This window comes from Penicillium nucicola (genome assembly GCF_028828085.1).
Source record: "Penicillium nucicola strain IBT 29836 chromosome Unknown utg000012l, whole genome shotgun sequence".
In the NCBI taxonomy this organism is placed as follows: Eukaryota; Fungi; Ascomycota; class Eurotiomycetes; order Eurotiales; family Aspergillaceae; genus Penicillium; species Penicillium nucicola.
In genome coordinates this window covers 97106-116351 of record NW_026643136.1, presented here as the reverse complement: position 1 = coordinate 116351, position 19246 = coordinate 97106, and the positions used below count along the sequence as shown (strand labels likewise).

The following is a 19246-nucleotide window of genomic DNA, read 5'->3' as shown; positions in this document are numbered from 1 at the left end:
TACTTTCAAGGGCTGGACTTGATAGAAGCTCTAATTGGCTATGCCCCAGAACATTTTGCAATATGAGGGTAAGTCGGATACTCCAAGACTGACACTTCAGATGCTATAAACTAACAATGTTGGACAGGGATGATCAAAGGCATAGGTTCATTACCCGGATTTTCCGCTGAATACATTCCCTTTCGCGCCCAGCACCAGATCTTGCAGGTCATGCAACAACAACTTGAAGTTTGTGCTTTCTGCTTCATTCAGAAATGGCTGTTAGCAGAATCGCTTGCGGTCGGATGGACATGCCCGCAAGCCTTGGAGTTACACAAAGTCTTCCGTTTTTTACAAGCTCATCGAGAAAAAGTCAAGGACGAATTTTATCAGTCAACTCTAAGTGCGTTGATCGGATGGCGTGGCGTGATCACTAGTATCCGCCACGCGGCTGTTCATCGCATTTCACAGCATCGAAAATCACTACTGGAGCTAATTCGCGTTGCCATCAACTTTTCGCAATGCACTGTTGGCCTGGAAGACTCTAAAAGTCTTTGTCGACTTCAAGTGTTCGTGAAGACCGGACTTTCGGAGTTCGACCAGCGGACAGCTCAGCTAAGGCAGAAAGCCACCCTCCAAATCTCTCTGTGTGAAGCCCGCCCACATCATCTGGGTCGACGGTTGGCCTTGCTTCCAGAAGCTGTGATCCAAGTCCTCCAAGGTGTTGAAGATGACTTCGTCTTTAACGTGGAACAGTTTTTACGCGCCGAATTCAAAAACTCTTAGGGGTCGGTAAATTCCTACGGAGACAATCGCATGGACAACTGCACGTATCTCTGCTGTGGTTGATGAGGTAAGATATCAAGTAAATTCTCGATGCCCTGAAGATTCTCTTGGTCTTATCTCAGAAACTTCGTCTTTGAATTTCTTACTTCCAACTGGATATGTATCTATATAGATGCTACAGGTACACAAAATATCTCAACATTTAAAGCCATTGGAGTGACGACTGCCTAGCAGAAGAGTCCTTCCACTGCCGCTTCCATTCCCGTTCTGCGTTTGTTTCCTCGGCCTGTGATTTGTCAAGAGCCACTCTCAAGGAAACGATAGCTCGAATCAATCGTGGATCCCTTGAAGGACTATTTGCAGGGTTGAAATGGTACTGCAGAGCCAGACTCTGTGTTGCGTCCATTGTGGTGCTGACAAGTTTGTGGAAGCTCTCAAAACACTTGCAATAAAAATCATTCTCAAGCCCTTGTTGCCTATGCTGCTGCAGTCGTTCGGCCTTCAACTCTGCAATCGACATCTCGAGTTGTGTTTTGGATTTTCTCAGTCGCGGGCGGGTGGTTTCCAAGGCCATGGTAGATCCGCAAGCCATCGAGATTTGGTGGTCTAGCAGATTGATCTCAGGGAGAGATGGCTTGATTTGTATGGTAGTTGGTATACAAGTCATAGGCACATCTTTAGCCGTGTCGGTGGATCGACTATAGATACTGGAAGTATTGTCACTAGGGTGACGGGGACTTTGCTTTCGAAAAAGGTTCATACTGAATATGCCTCAATGAAACTGAAGTTGGGCTCGGGGCAGGTCTATAAGAAGGCAAATTCAGTCCATGCGCAACGGCAGTAGTTGTGCTGAACAGTTTGTGAACGGCTTTCATCACATTATCACCACCGTTGACGGTCGATTCCTGAGTCGAAGATTAGCACCAGCACACTGCCAAGCTAGTTTGCTCATGATTGACCCAATTTTCGGGGTCATCCTTACCGCAATCCCAACAGACTCTAGATTGGAGACGGCGCATATTCTTTGTTGTCGAATGACTTCCCACAGTCTGGTATTCTTTGACGCCCTTAATCGCGCTTTCCAACACTTATAAACGGTTGTAATCATGCGTAGGTAAAAACCAGTGAGTGAGGTGATGAAGTCTTGTTCGAATGCAGACTACCTATTTAATTATTCCTGTTGTTCAAAACCAGAGCAGACCTATTCTCCACCCGTCTTGCATTTCATCGGATACCCCGCCGAGACATAAATTTTTGTTTACATTGATTATCTAACCCCGTCCGGAACTACAGCTACACCCAGCTCATAACCGTCGTCTTTTCTGCGTCAAAGTGGGTTCTAGAAAGTGGACGAGTCGCTTCGATCCACGATGGCAGTAACAAGATCTCCGCCGTGGCCATTCCAAAGTTTGATGATCTGTGCGACCGAACTGAGCGTAGGCCTTTTGCTCGTCGAGAAATTCTTGCGTCGACTTAGGGAAACCACCAATTCTTTCGCGAAAGGTATCGTTGGCAATTTCGATAGAGACCCTCTCTTCAAGGCTGGCGACGCGAAAAGTAATGCGCTTTCTGAAGTATCCACAAAATTGACACATGTCAACTGGGTCTATGCTTCCTAAATTATGGTCCGGACTGGACTGAAACCTTGCGCCGGGGAACTCGACAAGAATACGCTGCACGATCTCGGCAGGATGTGGACGCGAACAGAGAATAGATCCTCGACATTGAAAGGACGCATTGTGCGGAGTAGGCGTCTCGTCTAACTCGAAGAAAAACAAGGCCGAAGCGAGAATCGTTCTGACAAGCCCATCTGGTATTACAAAATCCATGGTCGACATCGATTCCAACGAGCGCACATCGTCTAATGCAGGGAGTGTTCCGTTGATTGCCTGATCTAGTCGGAAAATGTTGGGGGCCAACGGATGCGGGACATAATTCAGGGCTTCCAAGAAGCCTTGCTTGCCGTCCATGGATGGGGACGACATCATGGCCCGAAACAATCGAGGAAGAGCACCTTCCCAGATTCGACTCAGAAACTCCCGTTGCATCACCAGAGGGAGGTGTGGAGAAGCCTGTTCCGACAGAAAGGACAAGGTCGGGTCGATTTGCCATGGGCCAGATGATGCCCGACTCTCGCAGCGCAATGGCGAGCGGATTGTTCGCACGAACCCCCCCATCTTGCAAGAGCCCCAGGCCCGGCAAAGTCTTGGTCTGGAAATAACTGGACAGTGTCAGCGAGCTTCCATATACGTCAGTAATGTACTCACAAGGGTGCCGCAACGCTACATATTGCACTGCCAGAAAAAGCGTTAGCAACAGGGCCGGTTCAGGCTGGGAAAATACCGAGTGGACCTACGCGTCCCGTACAAGAGGATTCTCGCGGTCGTCACGTGGCGCCAAGAACTGATAGGCGGTATCAATAGTGCGCGGGCCGATTCCTCGATAATTGGCCAATACGCAGGCTTTGCCATCGGAGGTGCGACTTGCTACAACAGCGACCCGGCAACCTGCAGGGCTGGCCGTGGCAACATCGAACATGCGACGAGACGGGCCAACTGCCGTGTTGATGATTTCTGACAGCCCATCGGAATCATACAAACTATGTGTGGTCAAGTTGAACGCCGAGGCAAGCCACCGGATACCACGGGGAATCGGGAATTTCGATGAACGACGAAAAATGTTTCGCGCCAGGTCCGGGAATGCGTGGAAACACTGCGTAACCGAGGATTGATTGAGAAAAAGATCAATCGCTGACAATGCTCCTACAGAGGCTGGTCAGTCTATCCAAACACATGATGAACGATGCCATTAGTTGTACGTACCCACACTCGTTCCCATACACAGATCTGGCAGAGACGTGATTGAAACCCCAATGCGCTTCTCTAACGCCTGTAATAGCCCTAATTGAATAAGGCCGCGTACACCTCCGCCATCGAGACTGAGAATCACCGGGTGCTTCGTCGGAGGTAGCTGGCGTATCGTGACATGGGACCTTTCATCGCAGATGGGGCATTGTGCAATCTCGAAGTGATACTCTCCAAGCACACTTGGATGCCCGAAAATCACGACACACGTGTCACACAGTGTATGTTTGCAAGGGAGCATGTGCTCTGGAGGGCGGCATAGACAGACAAAACAAGTCGTGGTAGAGCGGAGTCCGCCCCATTGGCGGTATATACGGTGCAAGGTCTCTTTTCGGATCAATGCCGATGCCTTGGGAGGGCTCAGCTGCTCAAAACACTGGACGAAACAGTATAGCAAGCCACCAACATGGTGGTACAAGTCCCCGTCCCAGATGCGACGGCACAGCTTCTCGTACAATGCCTTGAACATCACAGTCGGAGAGAATTCTAGCAAAATTAGCAAAAGAACCAAGTTAGAGAAAGTGGACGTACGATGCATTCCCGGAGGATAAGCCTCCATCAGGAAAGCCGACGCTATCAGATGTTCGAAATCTCTCTTTGAACAACCGGTGGATATTGCATTCCGCGTTATTTCTTGCAGATAATCGCCCATCGTTTCACTCCTCGTCAAGTCCCTTCGGGCTGTTGCTAAAAGATCGCATGGCGCTGCGTCCAAGGTCCATTCGTGACTTTGCAAGCGGCTGCTGCAGAAAGTACCGAGATGAGATGCTGAGAACTTTTGGTGAGCTGACACTTGCTCCGCTTGAACTGTATTAAGCTGTTTCAGGATCCAGGCTTGCAGTGGCTCGAACGCCGTGATATCTGAGAGTCCGCTTCGTGGACCCAGATCGAGAATCGTGATTGTTCTAGTCTCAGTCAGCCTTTGAAGCTGTGCGCATTCTTGGGTGAAAGCTTTTGTTGCTTTTTGACTGTTGGTCATAACAATGGCTATCTGCGTGTGAGAAGGAATCGCTTCGCCACCAATGGTCAGCTGTTGACATGGTTGCTGTAACAATTCTTTTGCAGCTTGCACGTCTGACATGGAATCGAGAAATAAACACAGAATTTGGCTCCATGGCAATACAAAGTGTCTCTTGACTTCTTGCTGTAGCTTTGCAGGCAACATCGTAGCTTTGGCAGCCACCACCGAGAAGGCTCGATGTTTTGTCATTGAATGCTTGAGCCATTTTGAGTCGCCCATGCTTCGTTCAAGGCCAAGACTGCTTTCGGCAAATAATATGGGATTCTGTGTATGAGCGGTCGTGGTGCTGAGATGGAGACGGACTAATCCTGCGGGGCCTTTACGTGTGATGTTATTGTAGGGAAAGAGAGCCCGTAAGGCTTTCATGCGATTTGCGTTTCCGCAGAAGTACAGCAGGGACGGATATTGACATTTCGGATAGGGCAATCCCTGCACTAATTCTTCCAGGCGGTTGGTATCAACTAAATTCCATGCTTCGTTTTCTCTGACGAGATCGAGCCAGGCAGCCATTAGAAATGTTGGCTGATTCGAGAAAAACAGTCTCCTGTGGAGGTTATATAAGGACTACGACCTGTGACAAGCAGTGGTAAAAGAATAGTTCGATACTCAGATTGAAGCTGGCATCTTGTCCCGCCTCATAATTCGACCTGTACAAAACTGTCAAGCCCCACATTCCTTCTAGCTATAGATTTGTAGATACTCGTTGCCAAATCACGTACGCAGCAACTTAAAATTTATGAGCAGCCATTTGTTTTTGACTTGGAAATTAGACCACGTCAGCCTCAACGCATGTGAAAAGTGCGATTTTTCTCACTGTCAAAGCTGTCGATTGGCCGTAGTAAGCTTTCACTATGGACAATACAAAGCGCTCAAAGTCCCCGAACGGACTTGCCTTCTTCAGATTAAGTTTGTTCTTCATTTCAGTCATACTATCTGCTGCAGACAATCATACAAGAATGCTAGCTCCCATCAGATCGACAAAGAGTCCCGTTTTTGGATTGAAGCCTGCGCTGATTTCATCGGGTTCGGCTTCGCGTGGGAATTCCAGAGCTACGTAGAGCGAAAGCGATCCACACCGCCAACGAAACCAACTACGCCAGAATGCTCAGAGAAGAGGCACAAATGGACCTTCTTTTCAACATCACGGCTAGTGCGGCTAATTGGGCACTGCTGGCTGGCTATCTAGTCGTACCCGGCACGTTCACATCACTACAGACCTCGAGCCAGGTTGAAAAGACGTTGCAGAGCAACAAAGCCGGTCGTACCGCTCTACATATGATCCAGAACCCTCCGTTACTCGTTATTGCGTGCTTCCTTTTTGTTGGTGGAGCTGCAGCTCTCATCTGGCTTATGTATTTCCCAAAGCTTAGAGGAAATTACGTCTGGTTGAACAATCAAGTGTTTCTGTAAGTCGGCGAATTTACCGGAAAGGGCTGAAAAGCCAGATCCAAGTCTAACATTGAACTAGACCCCTGTGTCTGCATGCCGCTGCGGGGCTGCTGACCACCGTCATCAACGTTTGCACGTCTCAAGGTGGGAATTGGTCAGTAATGGCTATTATAACAACTTCTGTTACTGGAGCAACTCTAGTGATTTGTTCAGCACTTCTCGCGCTTTACAAGTTCTACAAATTAGAGCTACTCCGAAATGAGGACGAGTATATCCGGCGTGCCCGAGGCTCAGTCATGTCTGATACGTGAGATCAGAGCTTTTCGATCCCAAAAGGGCATTTCCAAAGGTTCACTGTGAGATTGAAATTTTTCTTCTCCATTTGTTTTCGTTCTGATTCTGCCCCTAATTTTTGTACCGCAGCAGATGTTCATTTTTAGAGTCAAGCAGCGAAACTTTATCTACTCTGAATCTGCAAGTGGATTGATATGTATCACCCAGTTGCTCTTTCGCTCATCGTCAAACAGTTTCTTTGGATTTCGAACTCCCACCCTCTATCTAGTTAGTACACTTGGTATCAAAAATATGAGTCTGAGAACGAATTGTATAAAGCATAACGTAACACAGGATCTGAACCTCATGATCGATAAGTTGAAGATCCGCTGAAAAAGTCTCTGTGATGCCACCATCTTTCAAGAGCAGAGCGCAATGATGTAAGGGTGGATGAAGCGTAGGCCAAACTAGTAGAAGTTACAGAAGGCCGAGGTATATGCGCGACCTGATACTGTACTGTTGGATCAATCGCAGACCCAGAAATTCAGATAGACGTCACAAATTGGAAACTGTTCATTTCGCGCCCTTCATTACAGTACCCAAGTTGGAAGGGAAATAATCATTGAATGAGCTCATGTGGTTAATATATGCTTGTCCGCCAATAATCTTCTGAACGTTGCCGCAAATGAAGTTTAGATCCGCACACACACACAAACAATTTGTTAACGCCCGGCGGCTGAACCGAAAGGGTAACTATCACTGATCTAAATGTACATACTTTAGCTAATGTTGTGCCTCCTTGGAGCCCATACAAGATTCCTTTCAGTGTATGTCAATTTGGCTGTCAATATCTTAGCGGTTCCTTGTGGGGTAGTGTTTAGTTAGTAGACTTTAGATACAGGATGATGTGTCTAATATTAGTCTCGCCTAACCAGCCACATTGAGATCAAGAACAATTGAGCATTAACAATATGGCTGGAATTTCTCACAGAGGCACTTTGAAAGGCATAATTGCAGGCCAATAAATTGATCGAGTTCTACAAACCTCTTCAATCCTCAAAACATTCCTAATCTTCCATCACCAATCCAAGCCCAAATAGATCCACTACAATTCCCGTGTCGTATTTCACGGTCAGCGTTGTACTCGTAGAGATCAGTCCGTCGTCCTCAGTGTTGTACTCAATCGCTTTGCTGTATTCGAGGAATTGTCGGCCATTTTCTAGGGATAGCTCCCCCTCCAACTTCAAACCTGAAGCTTCATCAAGCAACCGACTAGCGGCATAGTAATCCACACTCCATCCACGGAGTCTGAGGGTGTTAAGCTCATCGACCTGCCAGCGCCCTTTCAGGGGACCAAAGACAATTGTGTTCTTTGCATCTGAGGTAGAAGCAAAAGGGGAAGTAGAAACCCCTCAAGTCGATAAGACATATCTCATGGGTGGCATAGAAATAAAGCGTGCCATCACCGAGAGGCTTGATAGTGACGCTCTTTCCGTCTGTGAGTCTCCGATACGACGACCCAAAATCCTTCTATAGCATCTCATTAGCCGAAACAATAGGAATTGCCAAGAGTCTCCTCCATACATCCGTAGATTTATAGCAGGCCATCGTCAAAATGTTGTGCCAGAGAAAGGAGGAGACTGGAGATGATATGTATATAGTAGATCGTTTCTGCATGATGGGCTGAACAGCCAGCAGAGCATCTGTCTGCTTCATCACACTTTGGACATCGTCGAACTCTCCAAAAAAAAGTTGCAATAGATCAGGGCCATTGAAGGGCATTGAAACCGGAGCTAAGTGAGAAGCCATTGTGAAGTAAAAGTTCGAGTCACATACAACGGCTAGTCAAAGGCTCGGCTTTTCGAAAGACGCGAGAAAGTTCGATGCGAATCCAAGCAGAAAAGTGGGCATGCGGCTTTTTATGTTCGGGACGTCGGATGTCAGACTTACAGCAGCCGACATCCTTTCTTAGCTAGTAGCTCAGTCGCTTGGTGTGACTCCTGGAGACAACAGGATCCTAAGAGCAGAACAGGAGAACACAAAAGATTAACAGAAAACGCCGCTTGTATCGTATAATTCACACCTTATTCATACAAAAACTCTGAAGTTGACTGGACTACAGACTGTCATCCGAAGTCTGGCAGCCAAAGTAAGGAGATCTCCTATCTGTTTGCCTTTTATGCAGGCCCGACTTAGAATCCCCTAACGCCATACAAGAGTACTACAGAGTCCACTTTTGTACCATTATATAGGAATGTATTGGAATACTGCCAAGAAAAAGAGCCAGGGGCAGAGGAACTGTAATATGCATAGTATGTTTTAATAGAGACTTCGAGGAAATAATCTCTGTGTGCAAGTGGTGAAACTGATTTCGACCCATCCCGTAAGAGATAAGAATGCTAAGCGTTTTATAAATCGACTGGTGAATCTTGGTCCGTAGAACGCAGGCTTCATTTCACGTTTGAATGAGGGCTGACTCGACATTTAAGCCTGTATGCTATTCAGGAGAAGGGCTCGTACTCAGCGACTGACGTTTCAACCTCATAACAGCGTGTATCCTTTAAGCCCATTATTTTGAGGCCCTCAACGAGCTATAACGCGATCTGATGCCCAGGGAGTCTTTCGTAATTCATTAGAAAATCTAATGGCTTCAACGGTGGCCCAAGCAGTTCCTGTGGATATGGTCACCAGGTCCACGCGAAACACAGAACCGACAACATAAATATGAGCACAATCACCTTCTCAAGTCTCTCATCCTAAATTCAATATAACTCCTCTATCTTCTTTTCGATCACAAGAAACGGTACCTTTCTACCACTAGGCACAGGTGAGGAAGTTCTCTAGGTGATATTCCCCAACCCTGATAGCTAACATATGTTCTAGCTAGGGTGGCTTTGTCACTGAAAAGCTGAATCAAATTTACCGGGCGCAACTGTTACGTCGATTCAAGTCTAAACGGCCCCCGCAACCTTTTGTCTAGCATCACGAGTCCATATTAGTAAGTCACTGAAGGCCAATCGAATCGCTATGTTTCAAGGTTGACAAATTATAGTATCCAAAGTTAGCAAGCCAGGGACAAAATGCCGACTGCTCAAAGTACGCACACAAACGGGGAAGAATCGCTTGGAATAATGAATTTGTGCCCTTGACTTTGATAATTCCGACATTCACACTGCCAACTGCTAATACAGTGGGTGTTACATCAGTGTCTGACTTGCCTGGTCCTACACAGCTTGGACCTACGAGATCTGCCGAGGCCTCTGAAAATTTGGCATCTTCGGGGGCAATTCGAGGACTGGGCTTTTTTTATTTCTCTCTACTCATGGCAGTAGTCATTTGTGGAAATACATGATTATGTTAAATCTTTCATCAATCTGGGGGGTTGGCATATACTGGTGCAATTCATTGCGATGGTGCCTGATTTGAGACACTAAACATTCTTGACACACCTGAAAGATACATGCAATTTAAAACACCGCATTCTCTAGAATAACCAAACTCGTGTTCATCCTATCCGGAACCAACTGCATAGAATTTTCTTTGGCGATATTCAAACTTTCGAAGAACACCCACTCTACCGTAGGCAACAGACTCTTAGCAAACTCGGCTTTTTCTTCTTCCTCCTGGATTTGGAAATCGGGCGCAGCCTGCAACCGCAATGGCACTTTCACTTGCCATCTCACCTGCCCTGCTGTTCCGTCGTAGAATTGCACTTCAAAATCCATGCAAGGGTTGCTCCACGGCATTGAGGCAAGGTAGCTGCCACAGTATCTAACAAAATGTTTGATAGACCTGTATGTACGAGAATCTAACAGGAGCGGCTATGGAGGGGATGAGCCGATGTTGGAGTTCAAGAACATAGATGGGAAGTACCTGTGGATGACGACCGAGAAATGCCAGGGCACGATCTGTATCCTTGGCCCACACAAGTTCTTTGAAATTATTCAGCATATGCAATTGCGCTCTTTGCTGTGACACCAAATACGAAAGCTTGTCAACCTCGCCCGAGTAGGCAGCGACATTGGCCATCAAGCTCTGCTTCTGCTTGATTTGATCGCGATGTCTTTGTGATGCCTGAGCCTGATATTTCCGCTTACGAGCTGCGGCCGTGGAGCCAGAAAAGTCCCATTGACAAGGAATTCTTTTCGCATCAGCTACATTAGCGGAAGGGGATGTGTTCACTTCTTCAGGATCCGTGCTTCGAGTCACAATGGCTTCTTCAGTAGATCCTGGTGACACCACGTTCAATTGCTGCTGTGTGGCAGATTCTGGAGGCAGCAGTAGGTCTTTTATAGAGCTATCAAATATTAGAGGGAATTCGGTATTTTTTGGTATGAACTGACAGTGCTCGAGAGTTGAACCGGTTGGGTATCATTTTGCAGGAGTCAAATTGCTGCTGAGTGTATGAGATTAATGGCTCATTCAGAGCAAGAGAGCTATATTTATGCTGCAATTTGCAAGACATGCTACACACGACTAACATTCCACAGAGCTCTAGACAAGGGCCACGCATAGGCCAAGCTCATAAGGTACTCCTGGGAGTAGAGAAAGTCTGGTCTTCATCTCCAAATCTTTACTCAAGCCAGATTATGTATATAGGACTTGTATAACTTTATGGTCATGCCATGACAGACCGCGCAGATGATTACGAACATTGGTTACATAATATGATCACCGTATCTGAAAAAGTGATACTGTTATTCTCGCAATGATGCCGATGGAAATGAGCAAGTCACAAAACCCCAGTTCCGCATTAATCGTAGTATATATGGAACAATTCCTGAGACGGTGCTCGCGTTTTCAGAGTCCATCAATATACTAGTGCGATGGTCTAGCTTGATCTGATTGATCCCGCAAGCTTCTTGTTTCCGTTTCGAGTACTTACATATGATTACATTCACGGCTTGTAAGATACAGCGCAGGAATAATCCCAAATAAGCGTAGCCCTGCCCTTCCGGAAGAATTTTTGACAGAGTGCATGATATTTGATTGACAAGTAGTTTATTGCGAGCATCGAATGTCTCAAAAGATCATAATTGAGTCGTCAGAAGAAAAGAGATCAAAAATTAATAGCACCCTGTTTAATTGAGGTACATCACCTTTACTTTGCGGTGAAGTAATAACATGACATCGTGACCCAGATACTATGGGGAGGCTAAAGATCTATGCCGAAAGAAAGGTCTGTAGCTATAAAGCTCTTCTGCCCTCTAGCTTTGTCGCTGTATCGTTTCATACTTGCCAAATCCACAAAAAATGATGAAGAATCATAAGGACACCCACCGCCGAACCGTATGGGTTGATGAGTCTCTTCACCGTGAGCTGGCCTCAAACCCAATTTCTTTCACTGATTTGAAACCCTCGCAAACCCGGAAAGAAGCCATCGAAGGAGTCACCTCTTCATCAAGAAAACCACGCCTGGATTGCTCGGTCGCAAAGATTCCGCAACTCTATGCGAATCCATGGGATACTTTCGAACCAGTTGCCAGATTGCAAGATCAGTCATGGATCTTTGCTCGGCGTCGGACAAATAAAGGAGCAGTAGTGCATGTCCAACAGCTCCAACAAAAAATGCCTGATGCTACAGCTCTTCTGGGGAGTGATGGACCAAGTTGCCCATCCAAGTTTCCTCAAATTGCTCGAATGCTACCAATATGACGCGTCCTGTATGCTAATTTGGGAGCCAACCGAGGTGTCAGTTGATCAGATTTTAGCCTCCAGTTGCTTGATCACCGCGGATGAAATCCTTTCCATTGTGAAGCCGGTATGTCAGTCATATGAAATTCGCGACGAGCTCGAACTCACCTTTCACAGATACTGGAGGGAATTTTACATCTTCGTCGGCTTGGAAGAGCGCTCGCCACTCTGAGCCCGGGAACAGTTTTAGTCACACATTCTGGTGATGTAAAGATTGGTGAGATGTCCCCACATTTGGCGAGTATAGAGGGATTGAAACTAACGTTCCGTAGTGGGCGTCGAGAATAGCTGCAAAATCCATGAATCCGAAATGAATTCCGCAACGACCAAATTATGTGCTTTAGCTGATATTGTTAAAAAATTGATGCTGAAGAATTTAAACTACGAATGGGAACTCGAGATCCAAAACTTGCCATACCAGCTGGAGAATGTTCCCTTGGAGAAGCTCCTGCAGGTGAGAAAGATCACCCCGATACGCATCATGCTCTTGCCTAATATTTTTACCAGAATGAGATATTTAATCGAGAGTCATCCAAAGAGGAGCTAAAGCTACTGGTTAGTGTGACCAACAAGACCGCCTATCACGGTGTCCAGTCTTACTACGCTCGTTGAAGTAACTACGCATTGAATGCGGCTTGCCTTTTCGTTTTCTATCAGGTCGGGAAGCTGTCACAATGCGTTTCAATTTGGTTTGCCGAATAAGGAAGAATACGTGCAGTACTTTGACAGACAAGGTAGGTACATGCGGAGCGGGCTTGGGAACTGTTTTAAGCAGCTGTTCACACTGACTGCCAATGGCTCGCTCTCTTCATTCATTGTCCTTTCTTCGTCGATTCTTGAGTAAAATATATGTGCTTCAATATTATCAGTAAATGCATATTGCTTTAGTCGGACCTCATACTGTCAAATGAATGCCACATTTGCATTTCGCTCCATCTCATATAGGTGAAAGTCTTGTCGTATCTTAGCATCGCCAGTGTCAATAATACTGAGTGCTGTGGTAAATTTTATTATAATTGAACTAGCGAGATAAAAAGGCTTGTCGTAGATCCACTAGGAGCGCAGACTTCGTACTGGGTGTACAATCTGCATGGAGCCGAACGGATCTCGATGAAAATGGTTCACAATCATGCTGGATTACTCAACGTAGTGCCTGAACTGTTGAAGGACTATCTCAAGACTAATTTGTAAGTATTTCAGGGTTGCTTCAACCATAGAAAATTCCAAATGTCTGTGCAGCTTTACAACCCCAGGGTACAGATGTGAAACATTCTTCGGACCACTGAGCTTCTCTGAGTATATGCATCCATCTAGACAAACGGTGCATTGCAAACAAACTACTCCGTTCGCTCGAAATTCAACTTAACTATCAGACTCACCGGACTATACCGTTGGTGAACAATCTTGCTCAGATCAACGCTGCCAATGTACTACCATTGTCCTGAATTTCTTGTCACACAGGTATCAGACTGACTGGAGACGAACATTCATTTATCGAAACGCAGCCCCCATGCGACCTCTTTTTACCATCCTGCCTTTCTTTCCCATTCGGCCTTCTTTCCTATCCGGCCTCTTGATTACTTAACATCCTACTACTTGCCTTTCCTTCTCTTATACCGGCAGTCACGGTTAATATGAGCCTGCAGTCAAAGCTCAAAAGCAGAGTCGGACGCCCAGTTCACCAAAAATCCCGTAGGAGGAAAAAGACCCTTTTCAAAAAGGCGTCTGAGTACAGCTCGGAATGCGATGCCGACATCCATCTCATTATTCGAATGAGAAAATCGGGGAAGATATTCATCTTGACTTCCAATTCAAAACATTGGCCTCTTTCACAAGATCAGTTAGTAAGTTCCCGTCGTTATCCCTTTCATCTCTATGAAGGTATTGACCCGGCCAAGAACTCTCATCATCCTGCACCAGTTCAAAAAATGTTGAGTAACTCAGAATCCAAGGTGTAGGACTTTCTGCTTTTTTCAACAAATGTCAGTGACGATTATGGGGTGGACTGAAACAGGAAGGCGCCTTTTGGCGGCAGTCTTAGCTGCAAATAGTTTGAAATGAGCAAAAAGACATATTCTTTATAGCGTTGTACTATGCCGTAGTTTTGATAGTACTCTATATCGATCTGTAAGTCTTAATTCAATCTATCGCTGTGCCAAATTTAAATCCATGGGTTCACTTCACAAGCGTGGAACCACCATTCCCCTACCATAGCTCAACGAAGACACCATCCAACATGGTCTGAGGGGAACGCATCATAGTTAACCTGTCGCTAACAGACTGGCCTGGTAGTTGCGATCATACCTGTCCGTCACGGAATCCAAGCTCGCTGCTCCATCGTCGATGAGGTCACATTGACCTGGCATTCTTCGTTGTCGGAATGCTCAAACGTCAAACTTTGGGGAAAACTCAGATAAAGTCAATTCTAGCGCCGGCAAAGTTTCGGATGATCCAGCTTGATGTGTGTCTGTCTGACACTCGGAAGTACGCCGTGAGTACGACGTGTTTCCTGGGGGTGTCATACACTCGCTGGACGTCTCGCGTCGCGCTCCCTGCTTTCTTTGGAAGCATGTCGGGAATATGCGACGATCTGGTACCTCTCCCTGGGCTGCAGGCCGCAATTCCGTCGTCGATGCCGTAGCTGACTGCGGAAGAAGCTTATTAAACAGGTTCCGTCCACTCGATCGCCGCCGCTCCCCGGATTCACGCTGACAGGTACAGGAGCGAAGCAATGAAGTAAGACGGTTGAGTACAGAAAACTCCAACTTCAGCTTGATGCTGTATACCACCATCTTGAAGCTCACTTGAATGTAGTGAAGCTTGTATTCTGTGACGAGGAGCAGGACATTGAGAAACACGACAAGAATGTTGATCCAAAGTAAATGAATGATGGCACTGCGACTGTTCTGACCACGAATGGTGCTGATCTTCTTGAAAGTAAGAGCTGATTCGTATACATAAATGCTGCAGATGATGGAATCTTGCACACAAAAGGCCGTCAGCTGGATTCGGTCGAAGATTGCGGCAGGGCGAGCGAGACGTGCGTCGCCGTTGGTGAGGCCGAAGAAGAGAACGGTCATTGGAATGTGTAGGATGCAGGCGTTGATAATGATCATCCACAAAACGCAACGCCGCGTCCTCACGTTGGAGACAACAAAGTGCAGACGCGAGTACAGTACAATGGCTTGGCCGGTGACCATAGCATACCATCCGATCACGAAGGGGACTGACGTCGCGATGTTGGATGCTTGTGTTAGAAAGCGAGCCATGGCAGGAAGAGCATGCAGAACGATCCCCCAGGATGCGACCTGGATACTCCAGAAATACAGGCTGCGGTAGCCTTTGAACGCATCAAACGCGACGATTCCTGTTTCTAGACCATTGTACGCGCCGATTGAGAACATGGACACGATCTGGATGATTGAGATATTATCCATCAGGATGGTGCCCAATGTTGGGGGCAGGCTGGTTATGACTGTGTCCATGGTCTTCTCAGTGAACAAAGAGTATACTGTAGGAAATGTTATGGATGGGACCTGTGGCGGGCTTAAATAGCTTCATTTTGGACCCAGCATGTGAATATCCTTGCAATGAAATCATCACACTGTAGCAAGTCATATCCTGGAAAGTTCTAAAGATCTTAGAACCCGCACAGTATGTGTTATAACTCTACACCCCTGGGTACTTTGAATTGGATGGGTAGGTCCACAGCAAAGTTATCTACGCCGTAGCTCCAGGCATGATTGATCCTCGATCCTCGTCCAGTCGTTTTGATGGGAGAGTATTTGTTCCAGCCAGTACTATAATGGCAGGATCTCGCGCAGCTGGAACAAAGGTTCATTTCCATTCAAGTCATACCGAAGGTTAGTTTTATGACGACCGTGGAACGCAGAGCAGGATCCATGGTCAGTGGCGAATGTCAAATATCGTGACAAATTCTTTGAGTGAATCACGGAACGGTGCGTTCGGTGGTAGACAGCAATGATTCATGGAATTTAGGATTTAAGCTTCCTCCTAGTCAGATTGTCTCTCTTCTTCTGCTCCACTTTCCAGATCTATTATGAATATGGCTGCCACTACAGTCTAAATGGATTTACTGAAAAATATGAGCCACGCTTATTAAAAATTCTGCTATAATCACGTATTTTACGGTTGAAGGACCACAATTTTTTTTTTTGAAGATTGTTGGCCGCGCAACCACGCGTATAACGGAAGATAAGAAGGATGCTCAAAAAGTAAGCTTTCGGACCGTATGAAGTTCGGGCCCACAACGCCGGCTGGTGCCAGTTCTAAAGTCTATTGGTTCATCGGCTTTTACAACAAAACCCGGACTATATGTCTACATAGACGTTTCTGGTCCGTCTCGTATTAGCATAACCACATCTATGCTATATTAGTGCTACTGGATTAGCCAGGAAATTGGGGCCATGGTAGGAGAGGATCTACCCAGCAGTAAAGAATATACGTAATTGGAATGGCCGGTGCAAACAGAAATAAGTATTTCCTGGAATACTTGAGAGATCAGACAGACGACGGGGTGGAAGCTTGGCAATCGATAGATGACCGAAGGGTTCAAGGAAACTATGACCACATATTCTTTGGCATATACTTCCCTTCTGGAAACACCGCGTAATACTCCGAGTAGCTCATCTGCCCAAATCTTACCTACGGAGCAACAAAGGCCTTCACCCGCACGGAAGTAGCCCATCAATTGTGGGCCTGTGGATCGTGTCTGGACTTTTACAGGTCCTTCGAATTTCTTCAGAAAGCCACAGTTAGCATCTCCTTAATTTACTGTCCCATGGGTCATTCCCGGTATTTTTCTTTTCGAACTGTACCAGCATCCGTCCACATCCATGCCAATTGTTGATTGGTCCGTTGAGTGTTTCTTTTGTCCATGGTCTCCTCGGGAACATGATAATAGCGTTGCAATCTCCTGGACGGGTGGCGAGGGACAACGGGGCCAATCGTGAGCCGTGGTAGCTGGAATGGACTTTATGATTATTCTGTAGACCAGGGTTTGGTTATGTCGACGTTGGAACTGTGAAGAACTTCGACCCCCTTTGCAATAACACCATACATCAATCAGGGCCAAGGGACTAGATTGTTTTTATCAATCAGATGACGACATTAATGTGAAATTTCACACTTTAATGTGAAATTTCACGAGATAGATTCATCACACTATATCAAAGTGCAAAGAGAATCCAAGCCAGTATCAACACACCACTGATTGCATAGGGTAATGCGGGCCGGCCGATCACTTTCTCCACAATGGACTGGCAGCACTTTCTCTTGTCCCTTTCCTCTTCTCTCGTAATTTTAATTTCTATTTCTCACTTCGTGCTAGGATCCCGTGGGGTCCATTGTGCACAATAATCACTTGGCCTTTCTGCTCAGGGTCCAGATGCTGGCAAACAAAGTTTTCCCAAAGGGCACAGCGTTTTCATTTCGTTTCAGATCATTTGCTTTTGGTTCCACCAAGACCTTTAAAGAGTTTGTTCCCCATACTGTAGAAATTATGCGAACAATCATTTTCTTTAATCTCCCCGAATTTTGCTCGAAACAACGATAACTCCTCAACCACAAGGACTCATCATGACAAATGACTCGAAATCTTCTCGGGGTACTGGTCGTGGTGCAGGTCGTGGTGCTACCAAGGCAAAGCCTCGTGTTGTCGGTTCGCGCGCTGGCTCGCCCGGCTCTGTTCGGTCGACAACTACCACGTCCAAGCTGGGCCGTAGCCCTGTCAGCCCAGTAGCGAAGCTACACAAATGCCAGGTGTGCCACTCTTCTATCGCTTGTTTTGTATCTTTTGTACAGATATTACACGATTATCTTGCATCATGTTCTTTTGGCTGACAAGCTTTCCAGGGACAATCTATGACGAACACCACCCGTAAGAAAGATCATGTGGCGACACATGGCCAATGTTTGGATGTGATGGACCAAGTTCAAAAAGAGTTTGAACAAGCTCTCCAGAAGATGGACGACGAGAGAGCCCATGAGTTCCAGGCAATGCAGCGTCTACATGAAGAAAAAGCTCGGGAGACTTCAAAACTGCAGCAGGCTATCACGGCAAAAGACAAAGTCTTGGAGGAGAATCAGAGGCTTGAAAAAGAACTCTGCCGAATGAAGCAGCAGCAGGAGTCGCTTGAGGCCACCAGACAGGATCAGGTCTCGTGGAACGATATTAAGCCGGTCCTGCGTCAGACGCATGGTGAGCTGCTATCGGCCACCACACAGCTCTGGAACACCATCGATGCTCTGCAGAGTGGAAGACCGGTGCCTTTGTTACCTAGCTCTGAAGTAATGCACGTAACTTGGCCCAACCAGAACGCCACGCTTGAGAATTTGGGGCACAATGCTCTACCTGGGTTCTCCACATCGAGTAACTACCCATTTACTCAGCAAGTGGCAACACCAGCCAACCAGTATGAATCGATTGTGTGAATCATGGTAGATACCTGGCTTGGACAGTCTTGGCTGTGGCGGAACTGGATAGTCAAATTCTTATAACCACCACGCAGAAATATAGCTCAGTGAATAATCTTTAGCAACACCACCGCCATTCCAATTAGAAACAGATCTATACATTAAAATTACTACATTGGAATGGAATTCAATTTAAGAACAAGATTAGCTATTCAGACTTTTGCTCTGCCGGTTGGAAAAGAATGCTCGGGGCGCTAAATTTGGTTACCAGCAGGACCCACAGCCCTGGTGGGCCATGATCGGCCGGTACGATTGGAAATGATCGCCAGGCCATTTAACTTTCAAAAATCTTAATCTGTGTTATACTGTATCAAGTTCCGACTCCAGCCTGCCTGGGCAAAAGGGTCATCTCGTCGCACTGAAGTTCTGTAGACGCTTTCCGTTCCGCCCCGCCGCGCTGCGATTTCACCATTTCACGTGAGACTCTGCCGGGGTGCATAATTGTTCGCAAAGCACAACGGCATAAAAATACTTCAGCCAACGAGGGCTGACATGTCACTCTAGGCAATAGACTTCATTTCATTATTTTCAAGTAGGAATCACTGCTGTGACCGAAGTGTTCGTCTAGTTGTTTCACCCTCCGTAACCTGCTCCTCTCCTTCTTTGGCCCTCATTCTAATACCCGTCTCCAGAACCGCCAATCGACGCACGAGATCCTCCAGATCACTGCGAATAGTTTCAATCCAGCTGTTCTGGTTATTCAATGAGTTCTGCATGGATCTGGAAATAATCAGCGTTTGTTGCG

General features: G+C 46.5%; 9 protein-coding genes across 9 annotated transcripts; 4 read left to right on the top strand and 5 right to left on the bottom strand.

The window, feature by feature from the left end:
- Positions 1-40: 40 nt before the first annotated feature.
- On the top strand, positions 41-765 carry N7511_011253 (uncharacterized protein; the record flags this gene model as incomplete). The annotated part of the gene is made up of 2 exons (XM_057133630.1): positions 41-68; positions 128-765. The coding sequence occupies 2 exons, from the start codon at positions 41-43 to the stop codon at positions 763-765; spliced, it is 666 nt and encodes a 221-aa protein (XP_056978748.1).
- A 202-nt stretch (positions 766-967) lies between these two features.
- On the bottom strand, positions 968-1525 carry N7511_011252 (uncharacterized protein; the record flags this gene model as incomplete). The annotated part of the gene is made up of 1 exon (XM_057133629.1): positions 968-1525. The coding sequence occupies one exon, from the start codon at positions 1523-1525 to the stop codon at positions 968-970; it is 558 nt and encodes a 185-aa protein (XP_056978747.1).
- A 544-nt stretch (positions 1526-2069) lies between these two features.
- N7511_011251 (uncharacterized protein) lies at positions 2070-5160 on the bottom strand (the record flags this gene model as incomplete). The annotated part of the gene is made up of 5 exons (XM_057133628.1): positions 2070-2976; positions 3033-3059; positions 3122-3527; positions 3588-4115; positions 4161-5160. 5 exons carry the CDS (start codon positions 5158-5160, stop codon positions 2070-2072), a joined length of 2868 nt encoding a protein of 955 aa, XP_056978746.1.
- A 591-nt stretch (positions 5161-5751) lies between these two features.
- On the top strand, positions 5752-6350 carry N7511_011250 (uncharacterized protein; the record flags this gene model as incomplete). Its single annotated transcript, XM_057133627.1, has 2 exons — positions 5752-6056; positions 6119-6350. The coding sequence occupies 2 exons, from the start codon at positions 5752-5754 to the stop codon at positions 6348-6350; spliced, it is 537 nt and encodes a 178-aa protein (XP_056978745.1).
- Positions 6351-7379: 1029 nt separating this feature from the next.
- N7511_011249 (uncharacterized protein) lies at positions 7380-8121 on the bottom strand (the record flags this gene model as incomplete). Its single annotated transcript, XM_057133626.1, has 3 exons — positions 7380-7690; positions 7722-7842; positions 7897-8121. 3 exons carry the CDS (start codon positions 8119-8121, stop codon positions 7380-7382), a joined length of 657 nt encoding a protein of 218 aa, XP_056978744.1.
- A 1658-nt stretch (positions 8122-9779) lies between these two features.
- Positions 9780-10687, bottom strand: N7511_011248 (uncharacterized protein; the record flags this gene model as incomplete). Its single annotated transcript, XM_057133625.1, has 3 exons — positions 9780-10071; positions 10115-10609; positions 10656-10687. 3 exons carry the CDS (start codon positions 10685-10687, stop codon positions 9780-9782), a joined length of 819 nt encoding a protein of 272 aa, XP_056978743.1.
- A 1200-nt stretch (positions 10688-11887) lies between these two features.
- N7511_011247 (uncharacterized protein) lies at positions 11888-12618 on the top strand (the record flags this gene model as incomplete). The annotated part of the gene is made up of 4 exons (XM_057133624.1): positions 11888-12073; positions 12124-12223; positions 12279-12460; positions 12514-12618. The coding sequence occupies 4 exons, from the start codon at positions 11888-11890 to the stop codon at positions 12616-12618; spliced, it is 573 nt and encodes a 190-aa protein (XP_056978742.1).
- Positions 12619-14390: 1772 nt separating this feature from the next.
- Positions 14391-15491, bottom strand: N7511_011246 (uncharacterized protein; the record flags this gene model as incomplete). Its single annotated transcript, XM_057133623.1, has 1 exon — positions 14391-15491. The coding sequence occupies one exon, from the start codon at positions 15489-15491 to the stop codon at positions 14391-14393; it is 1101 nt and encodes a 366-aa protein (XP_056978741.1).
- A 2113-nt stretch (positions 15492-17604) lies between these two features.
- N7511_011245 (uncharacterized protein) lies at positions 17605-17950 on the top strand (the record flags this gene model as incomplete). Its single annotated transcript, XM_057133622.1, has 2 exons — positions 17605-17787; positions 17915-17950. The coding sequence occupies 2 exons, from the start codon at positions 17605-17607 to the stop codon at positions 17948-17950; spliced, it is 219 nt and encodes a 72-aa protein (XP_056978740.1).
- Positions 17951-19246: the final 1296 nt, after the last annotated feature.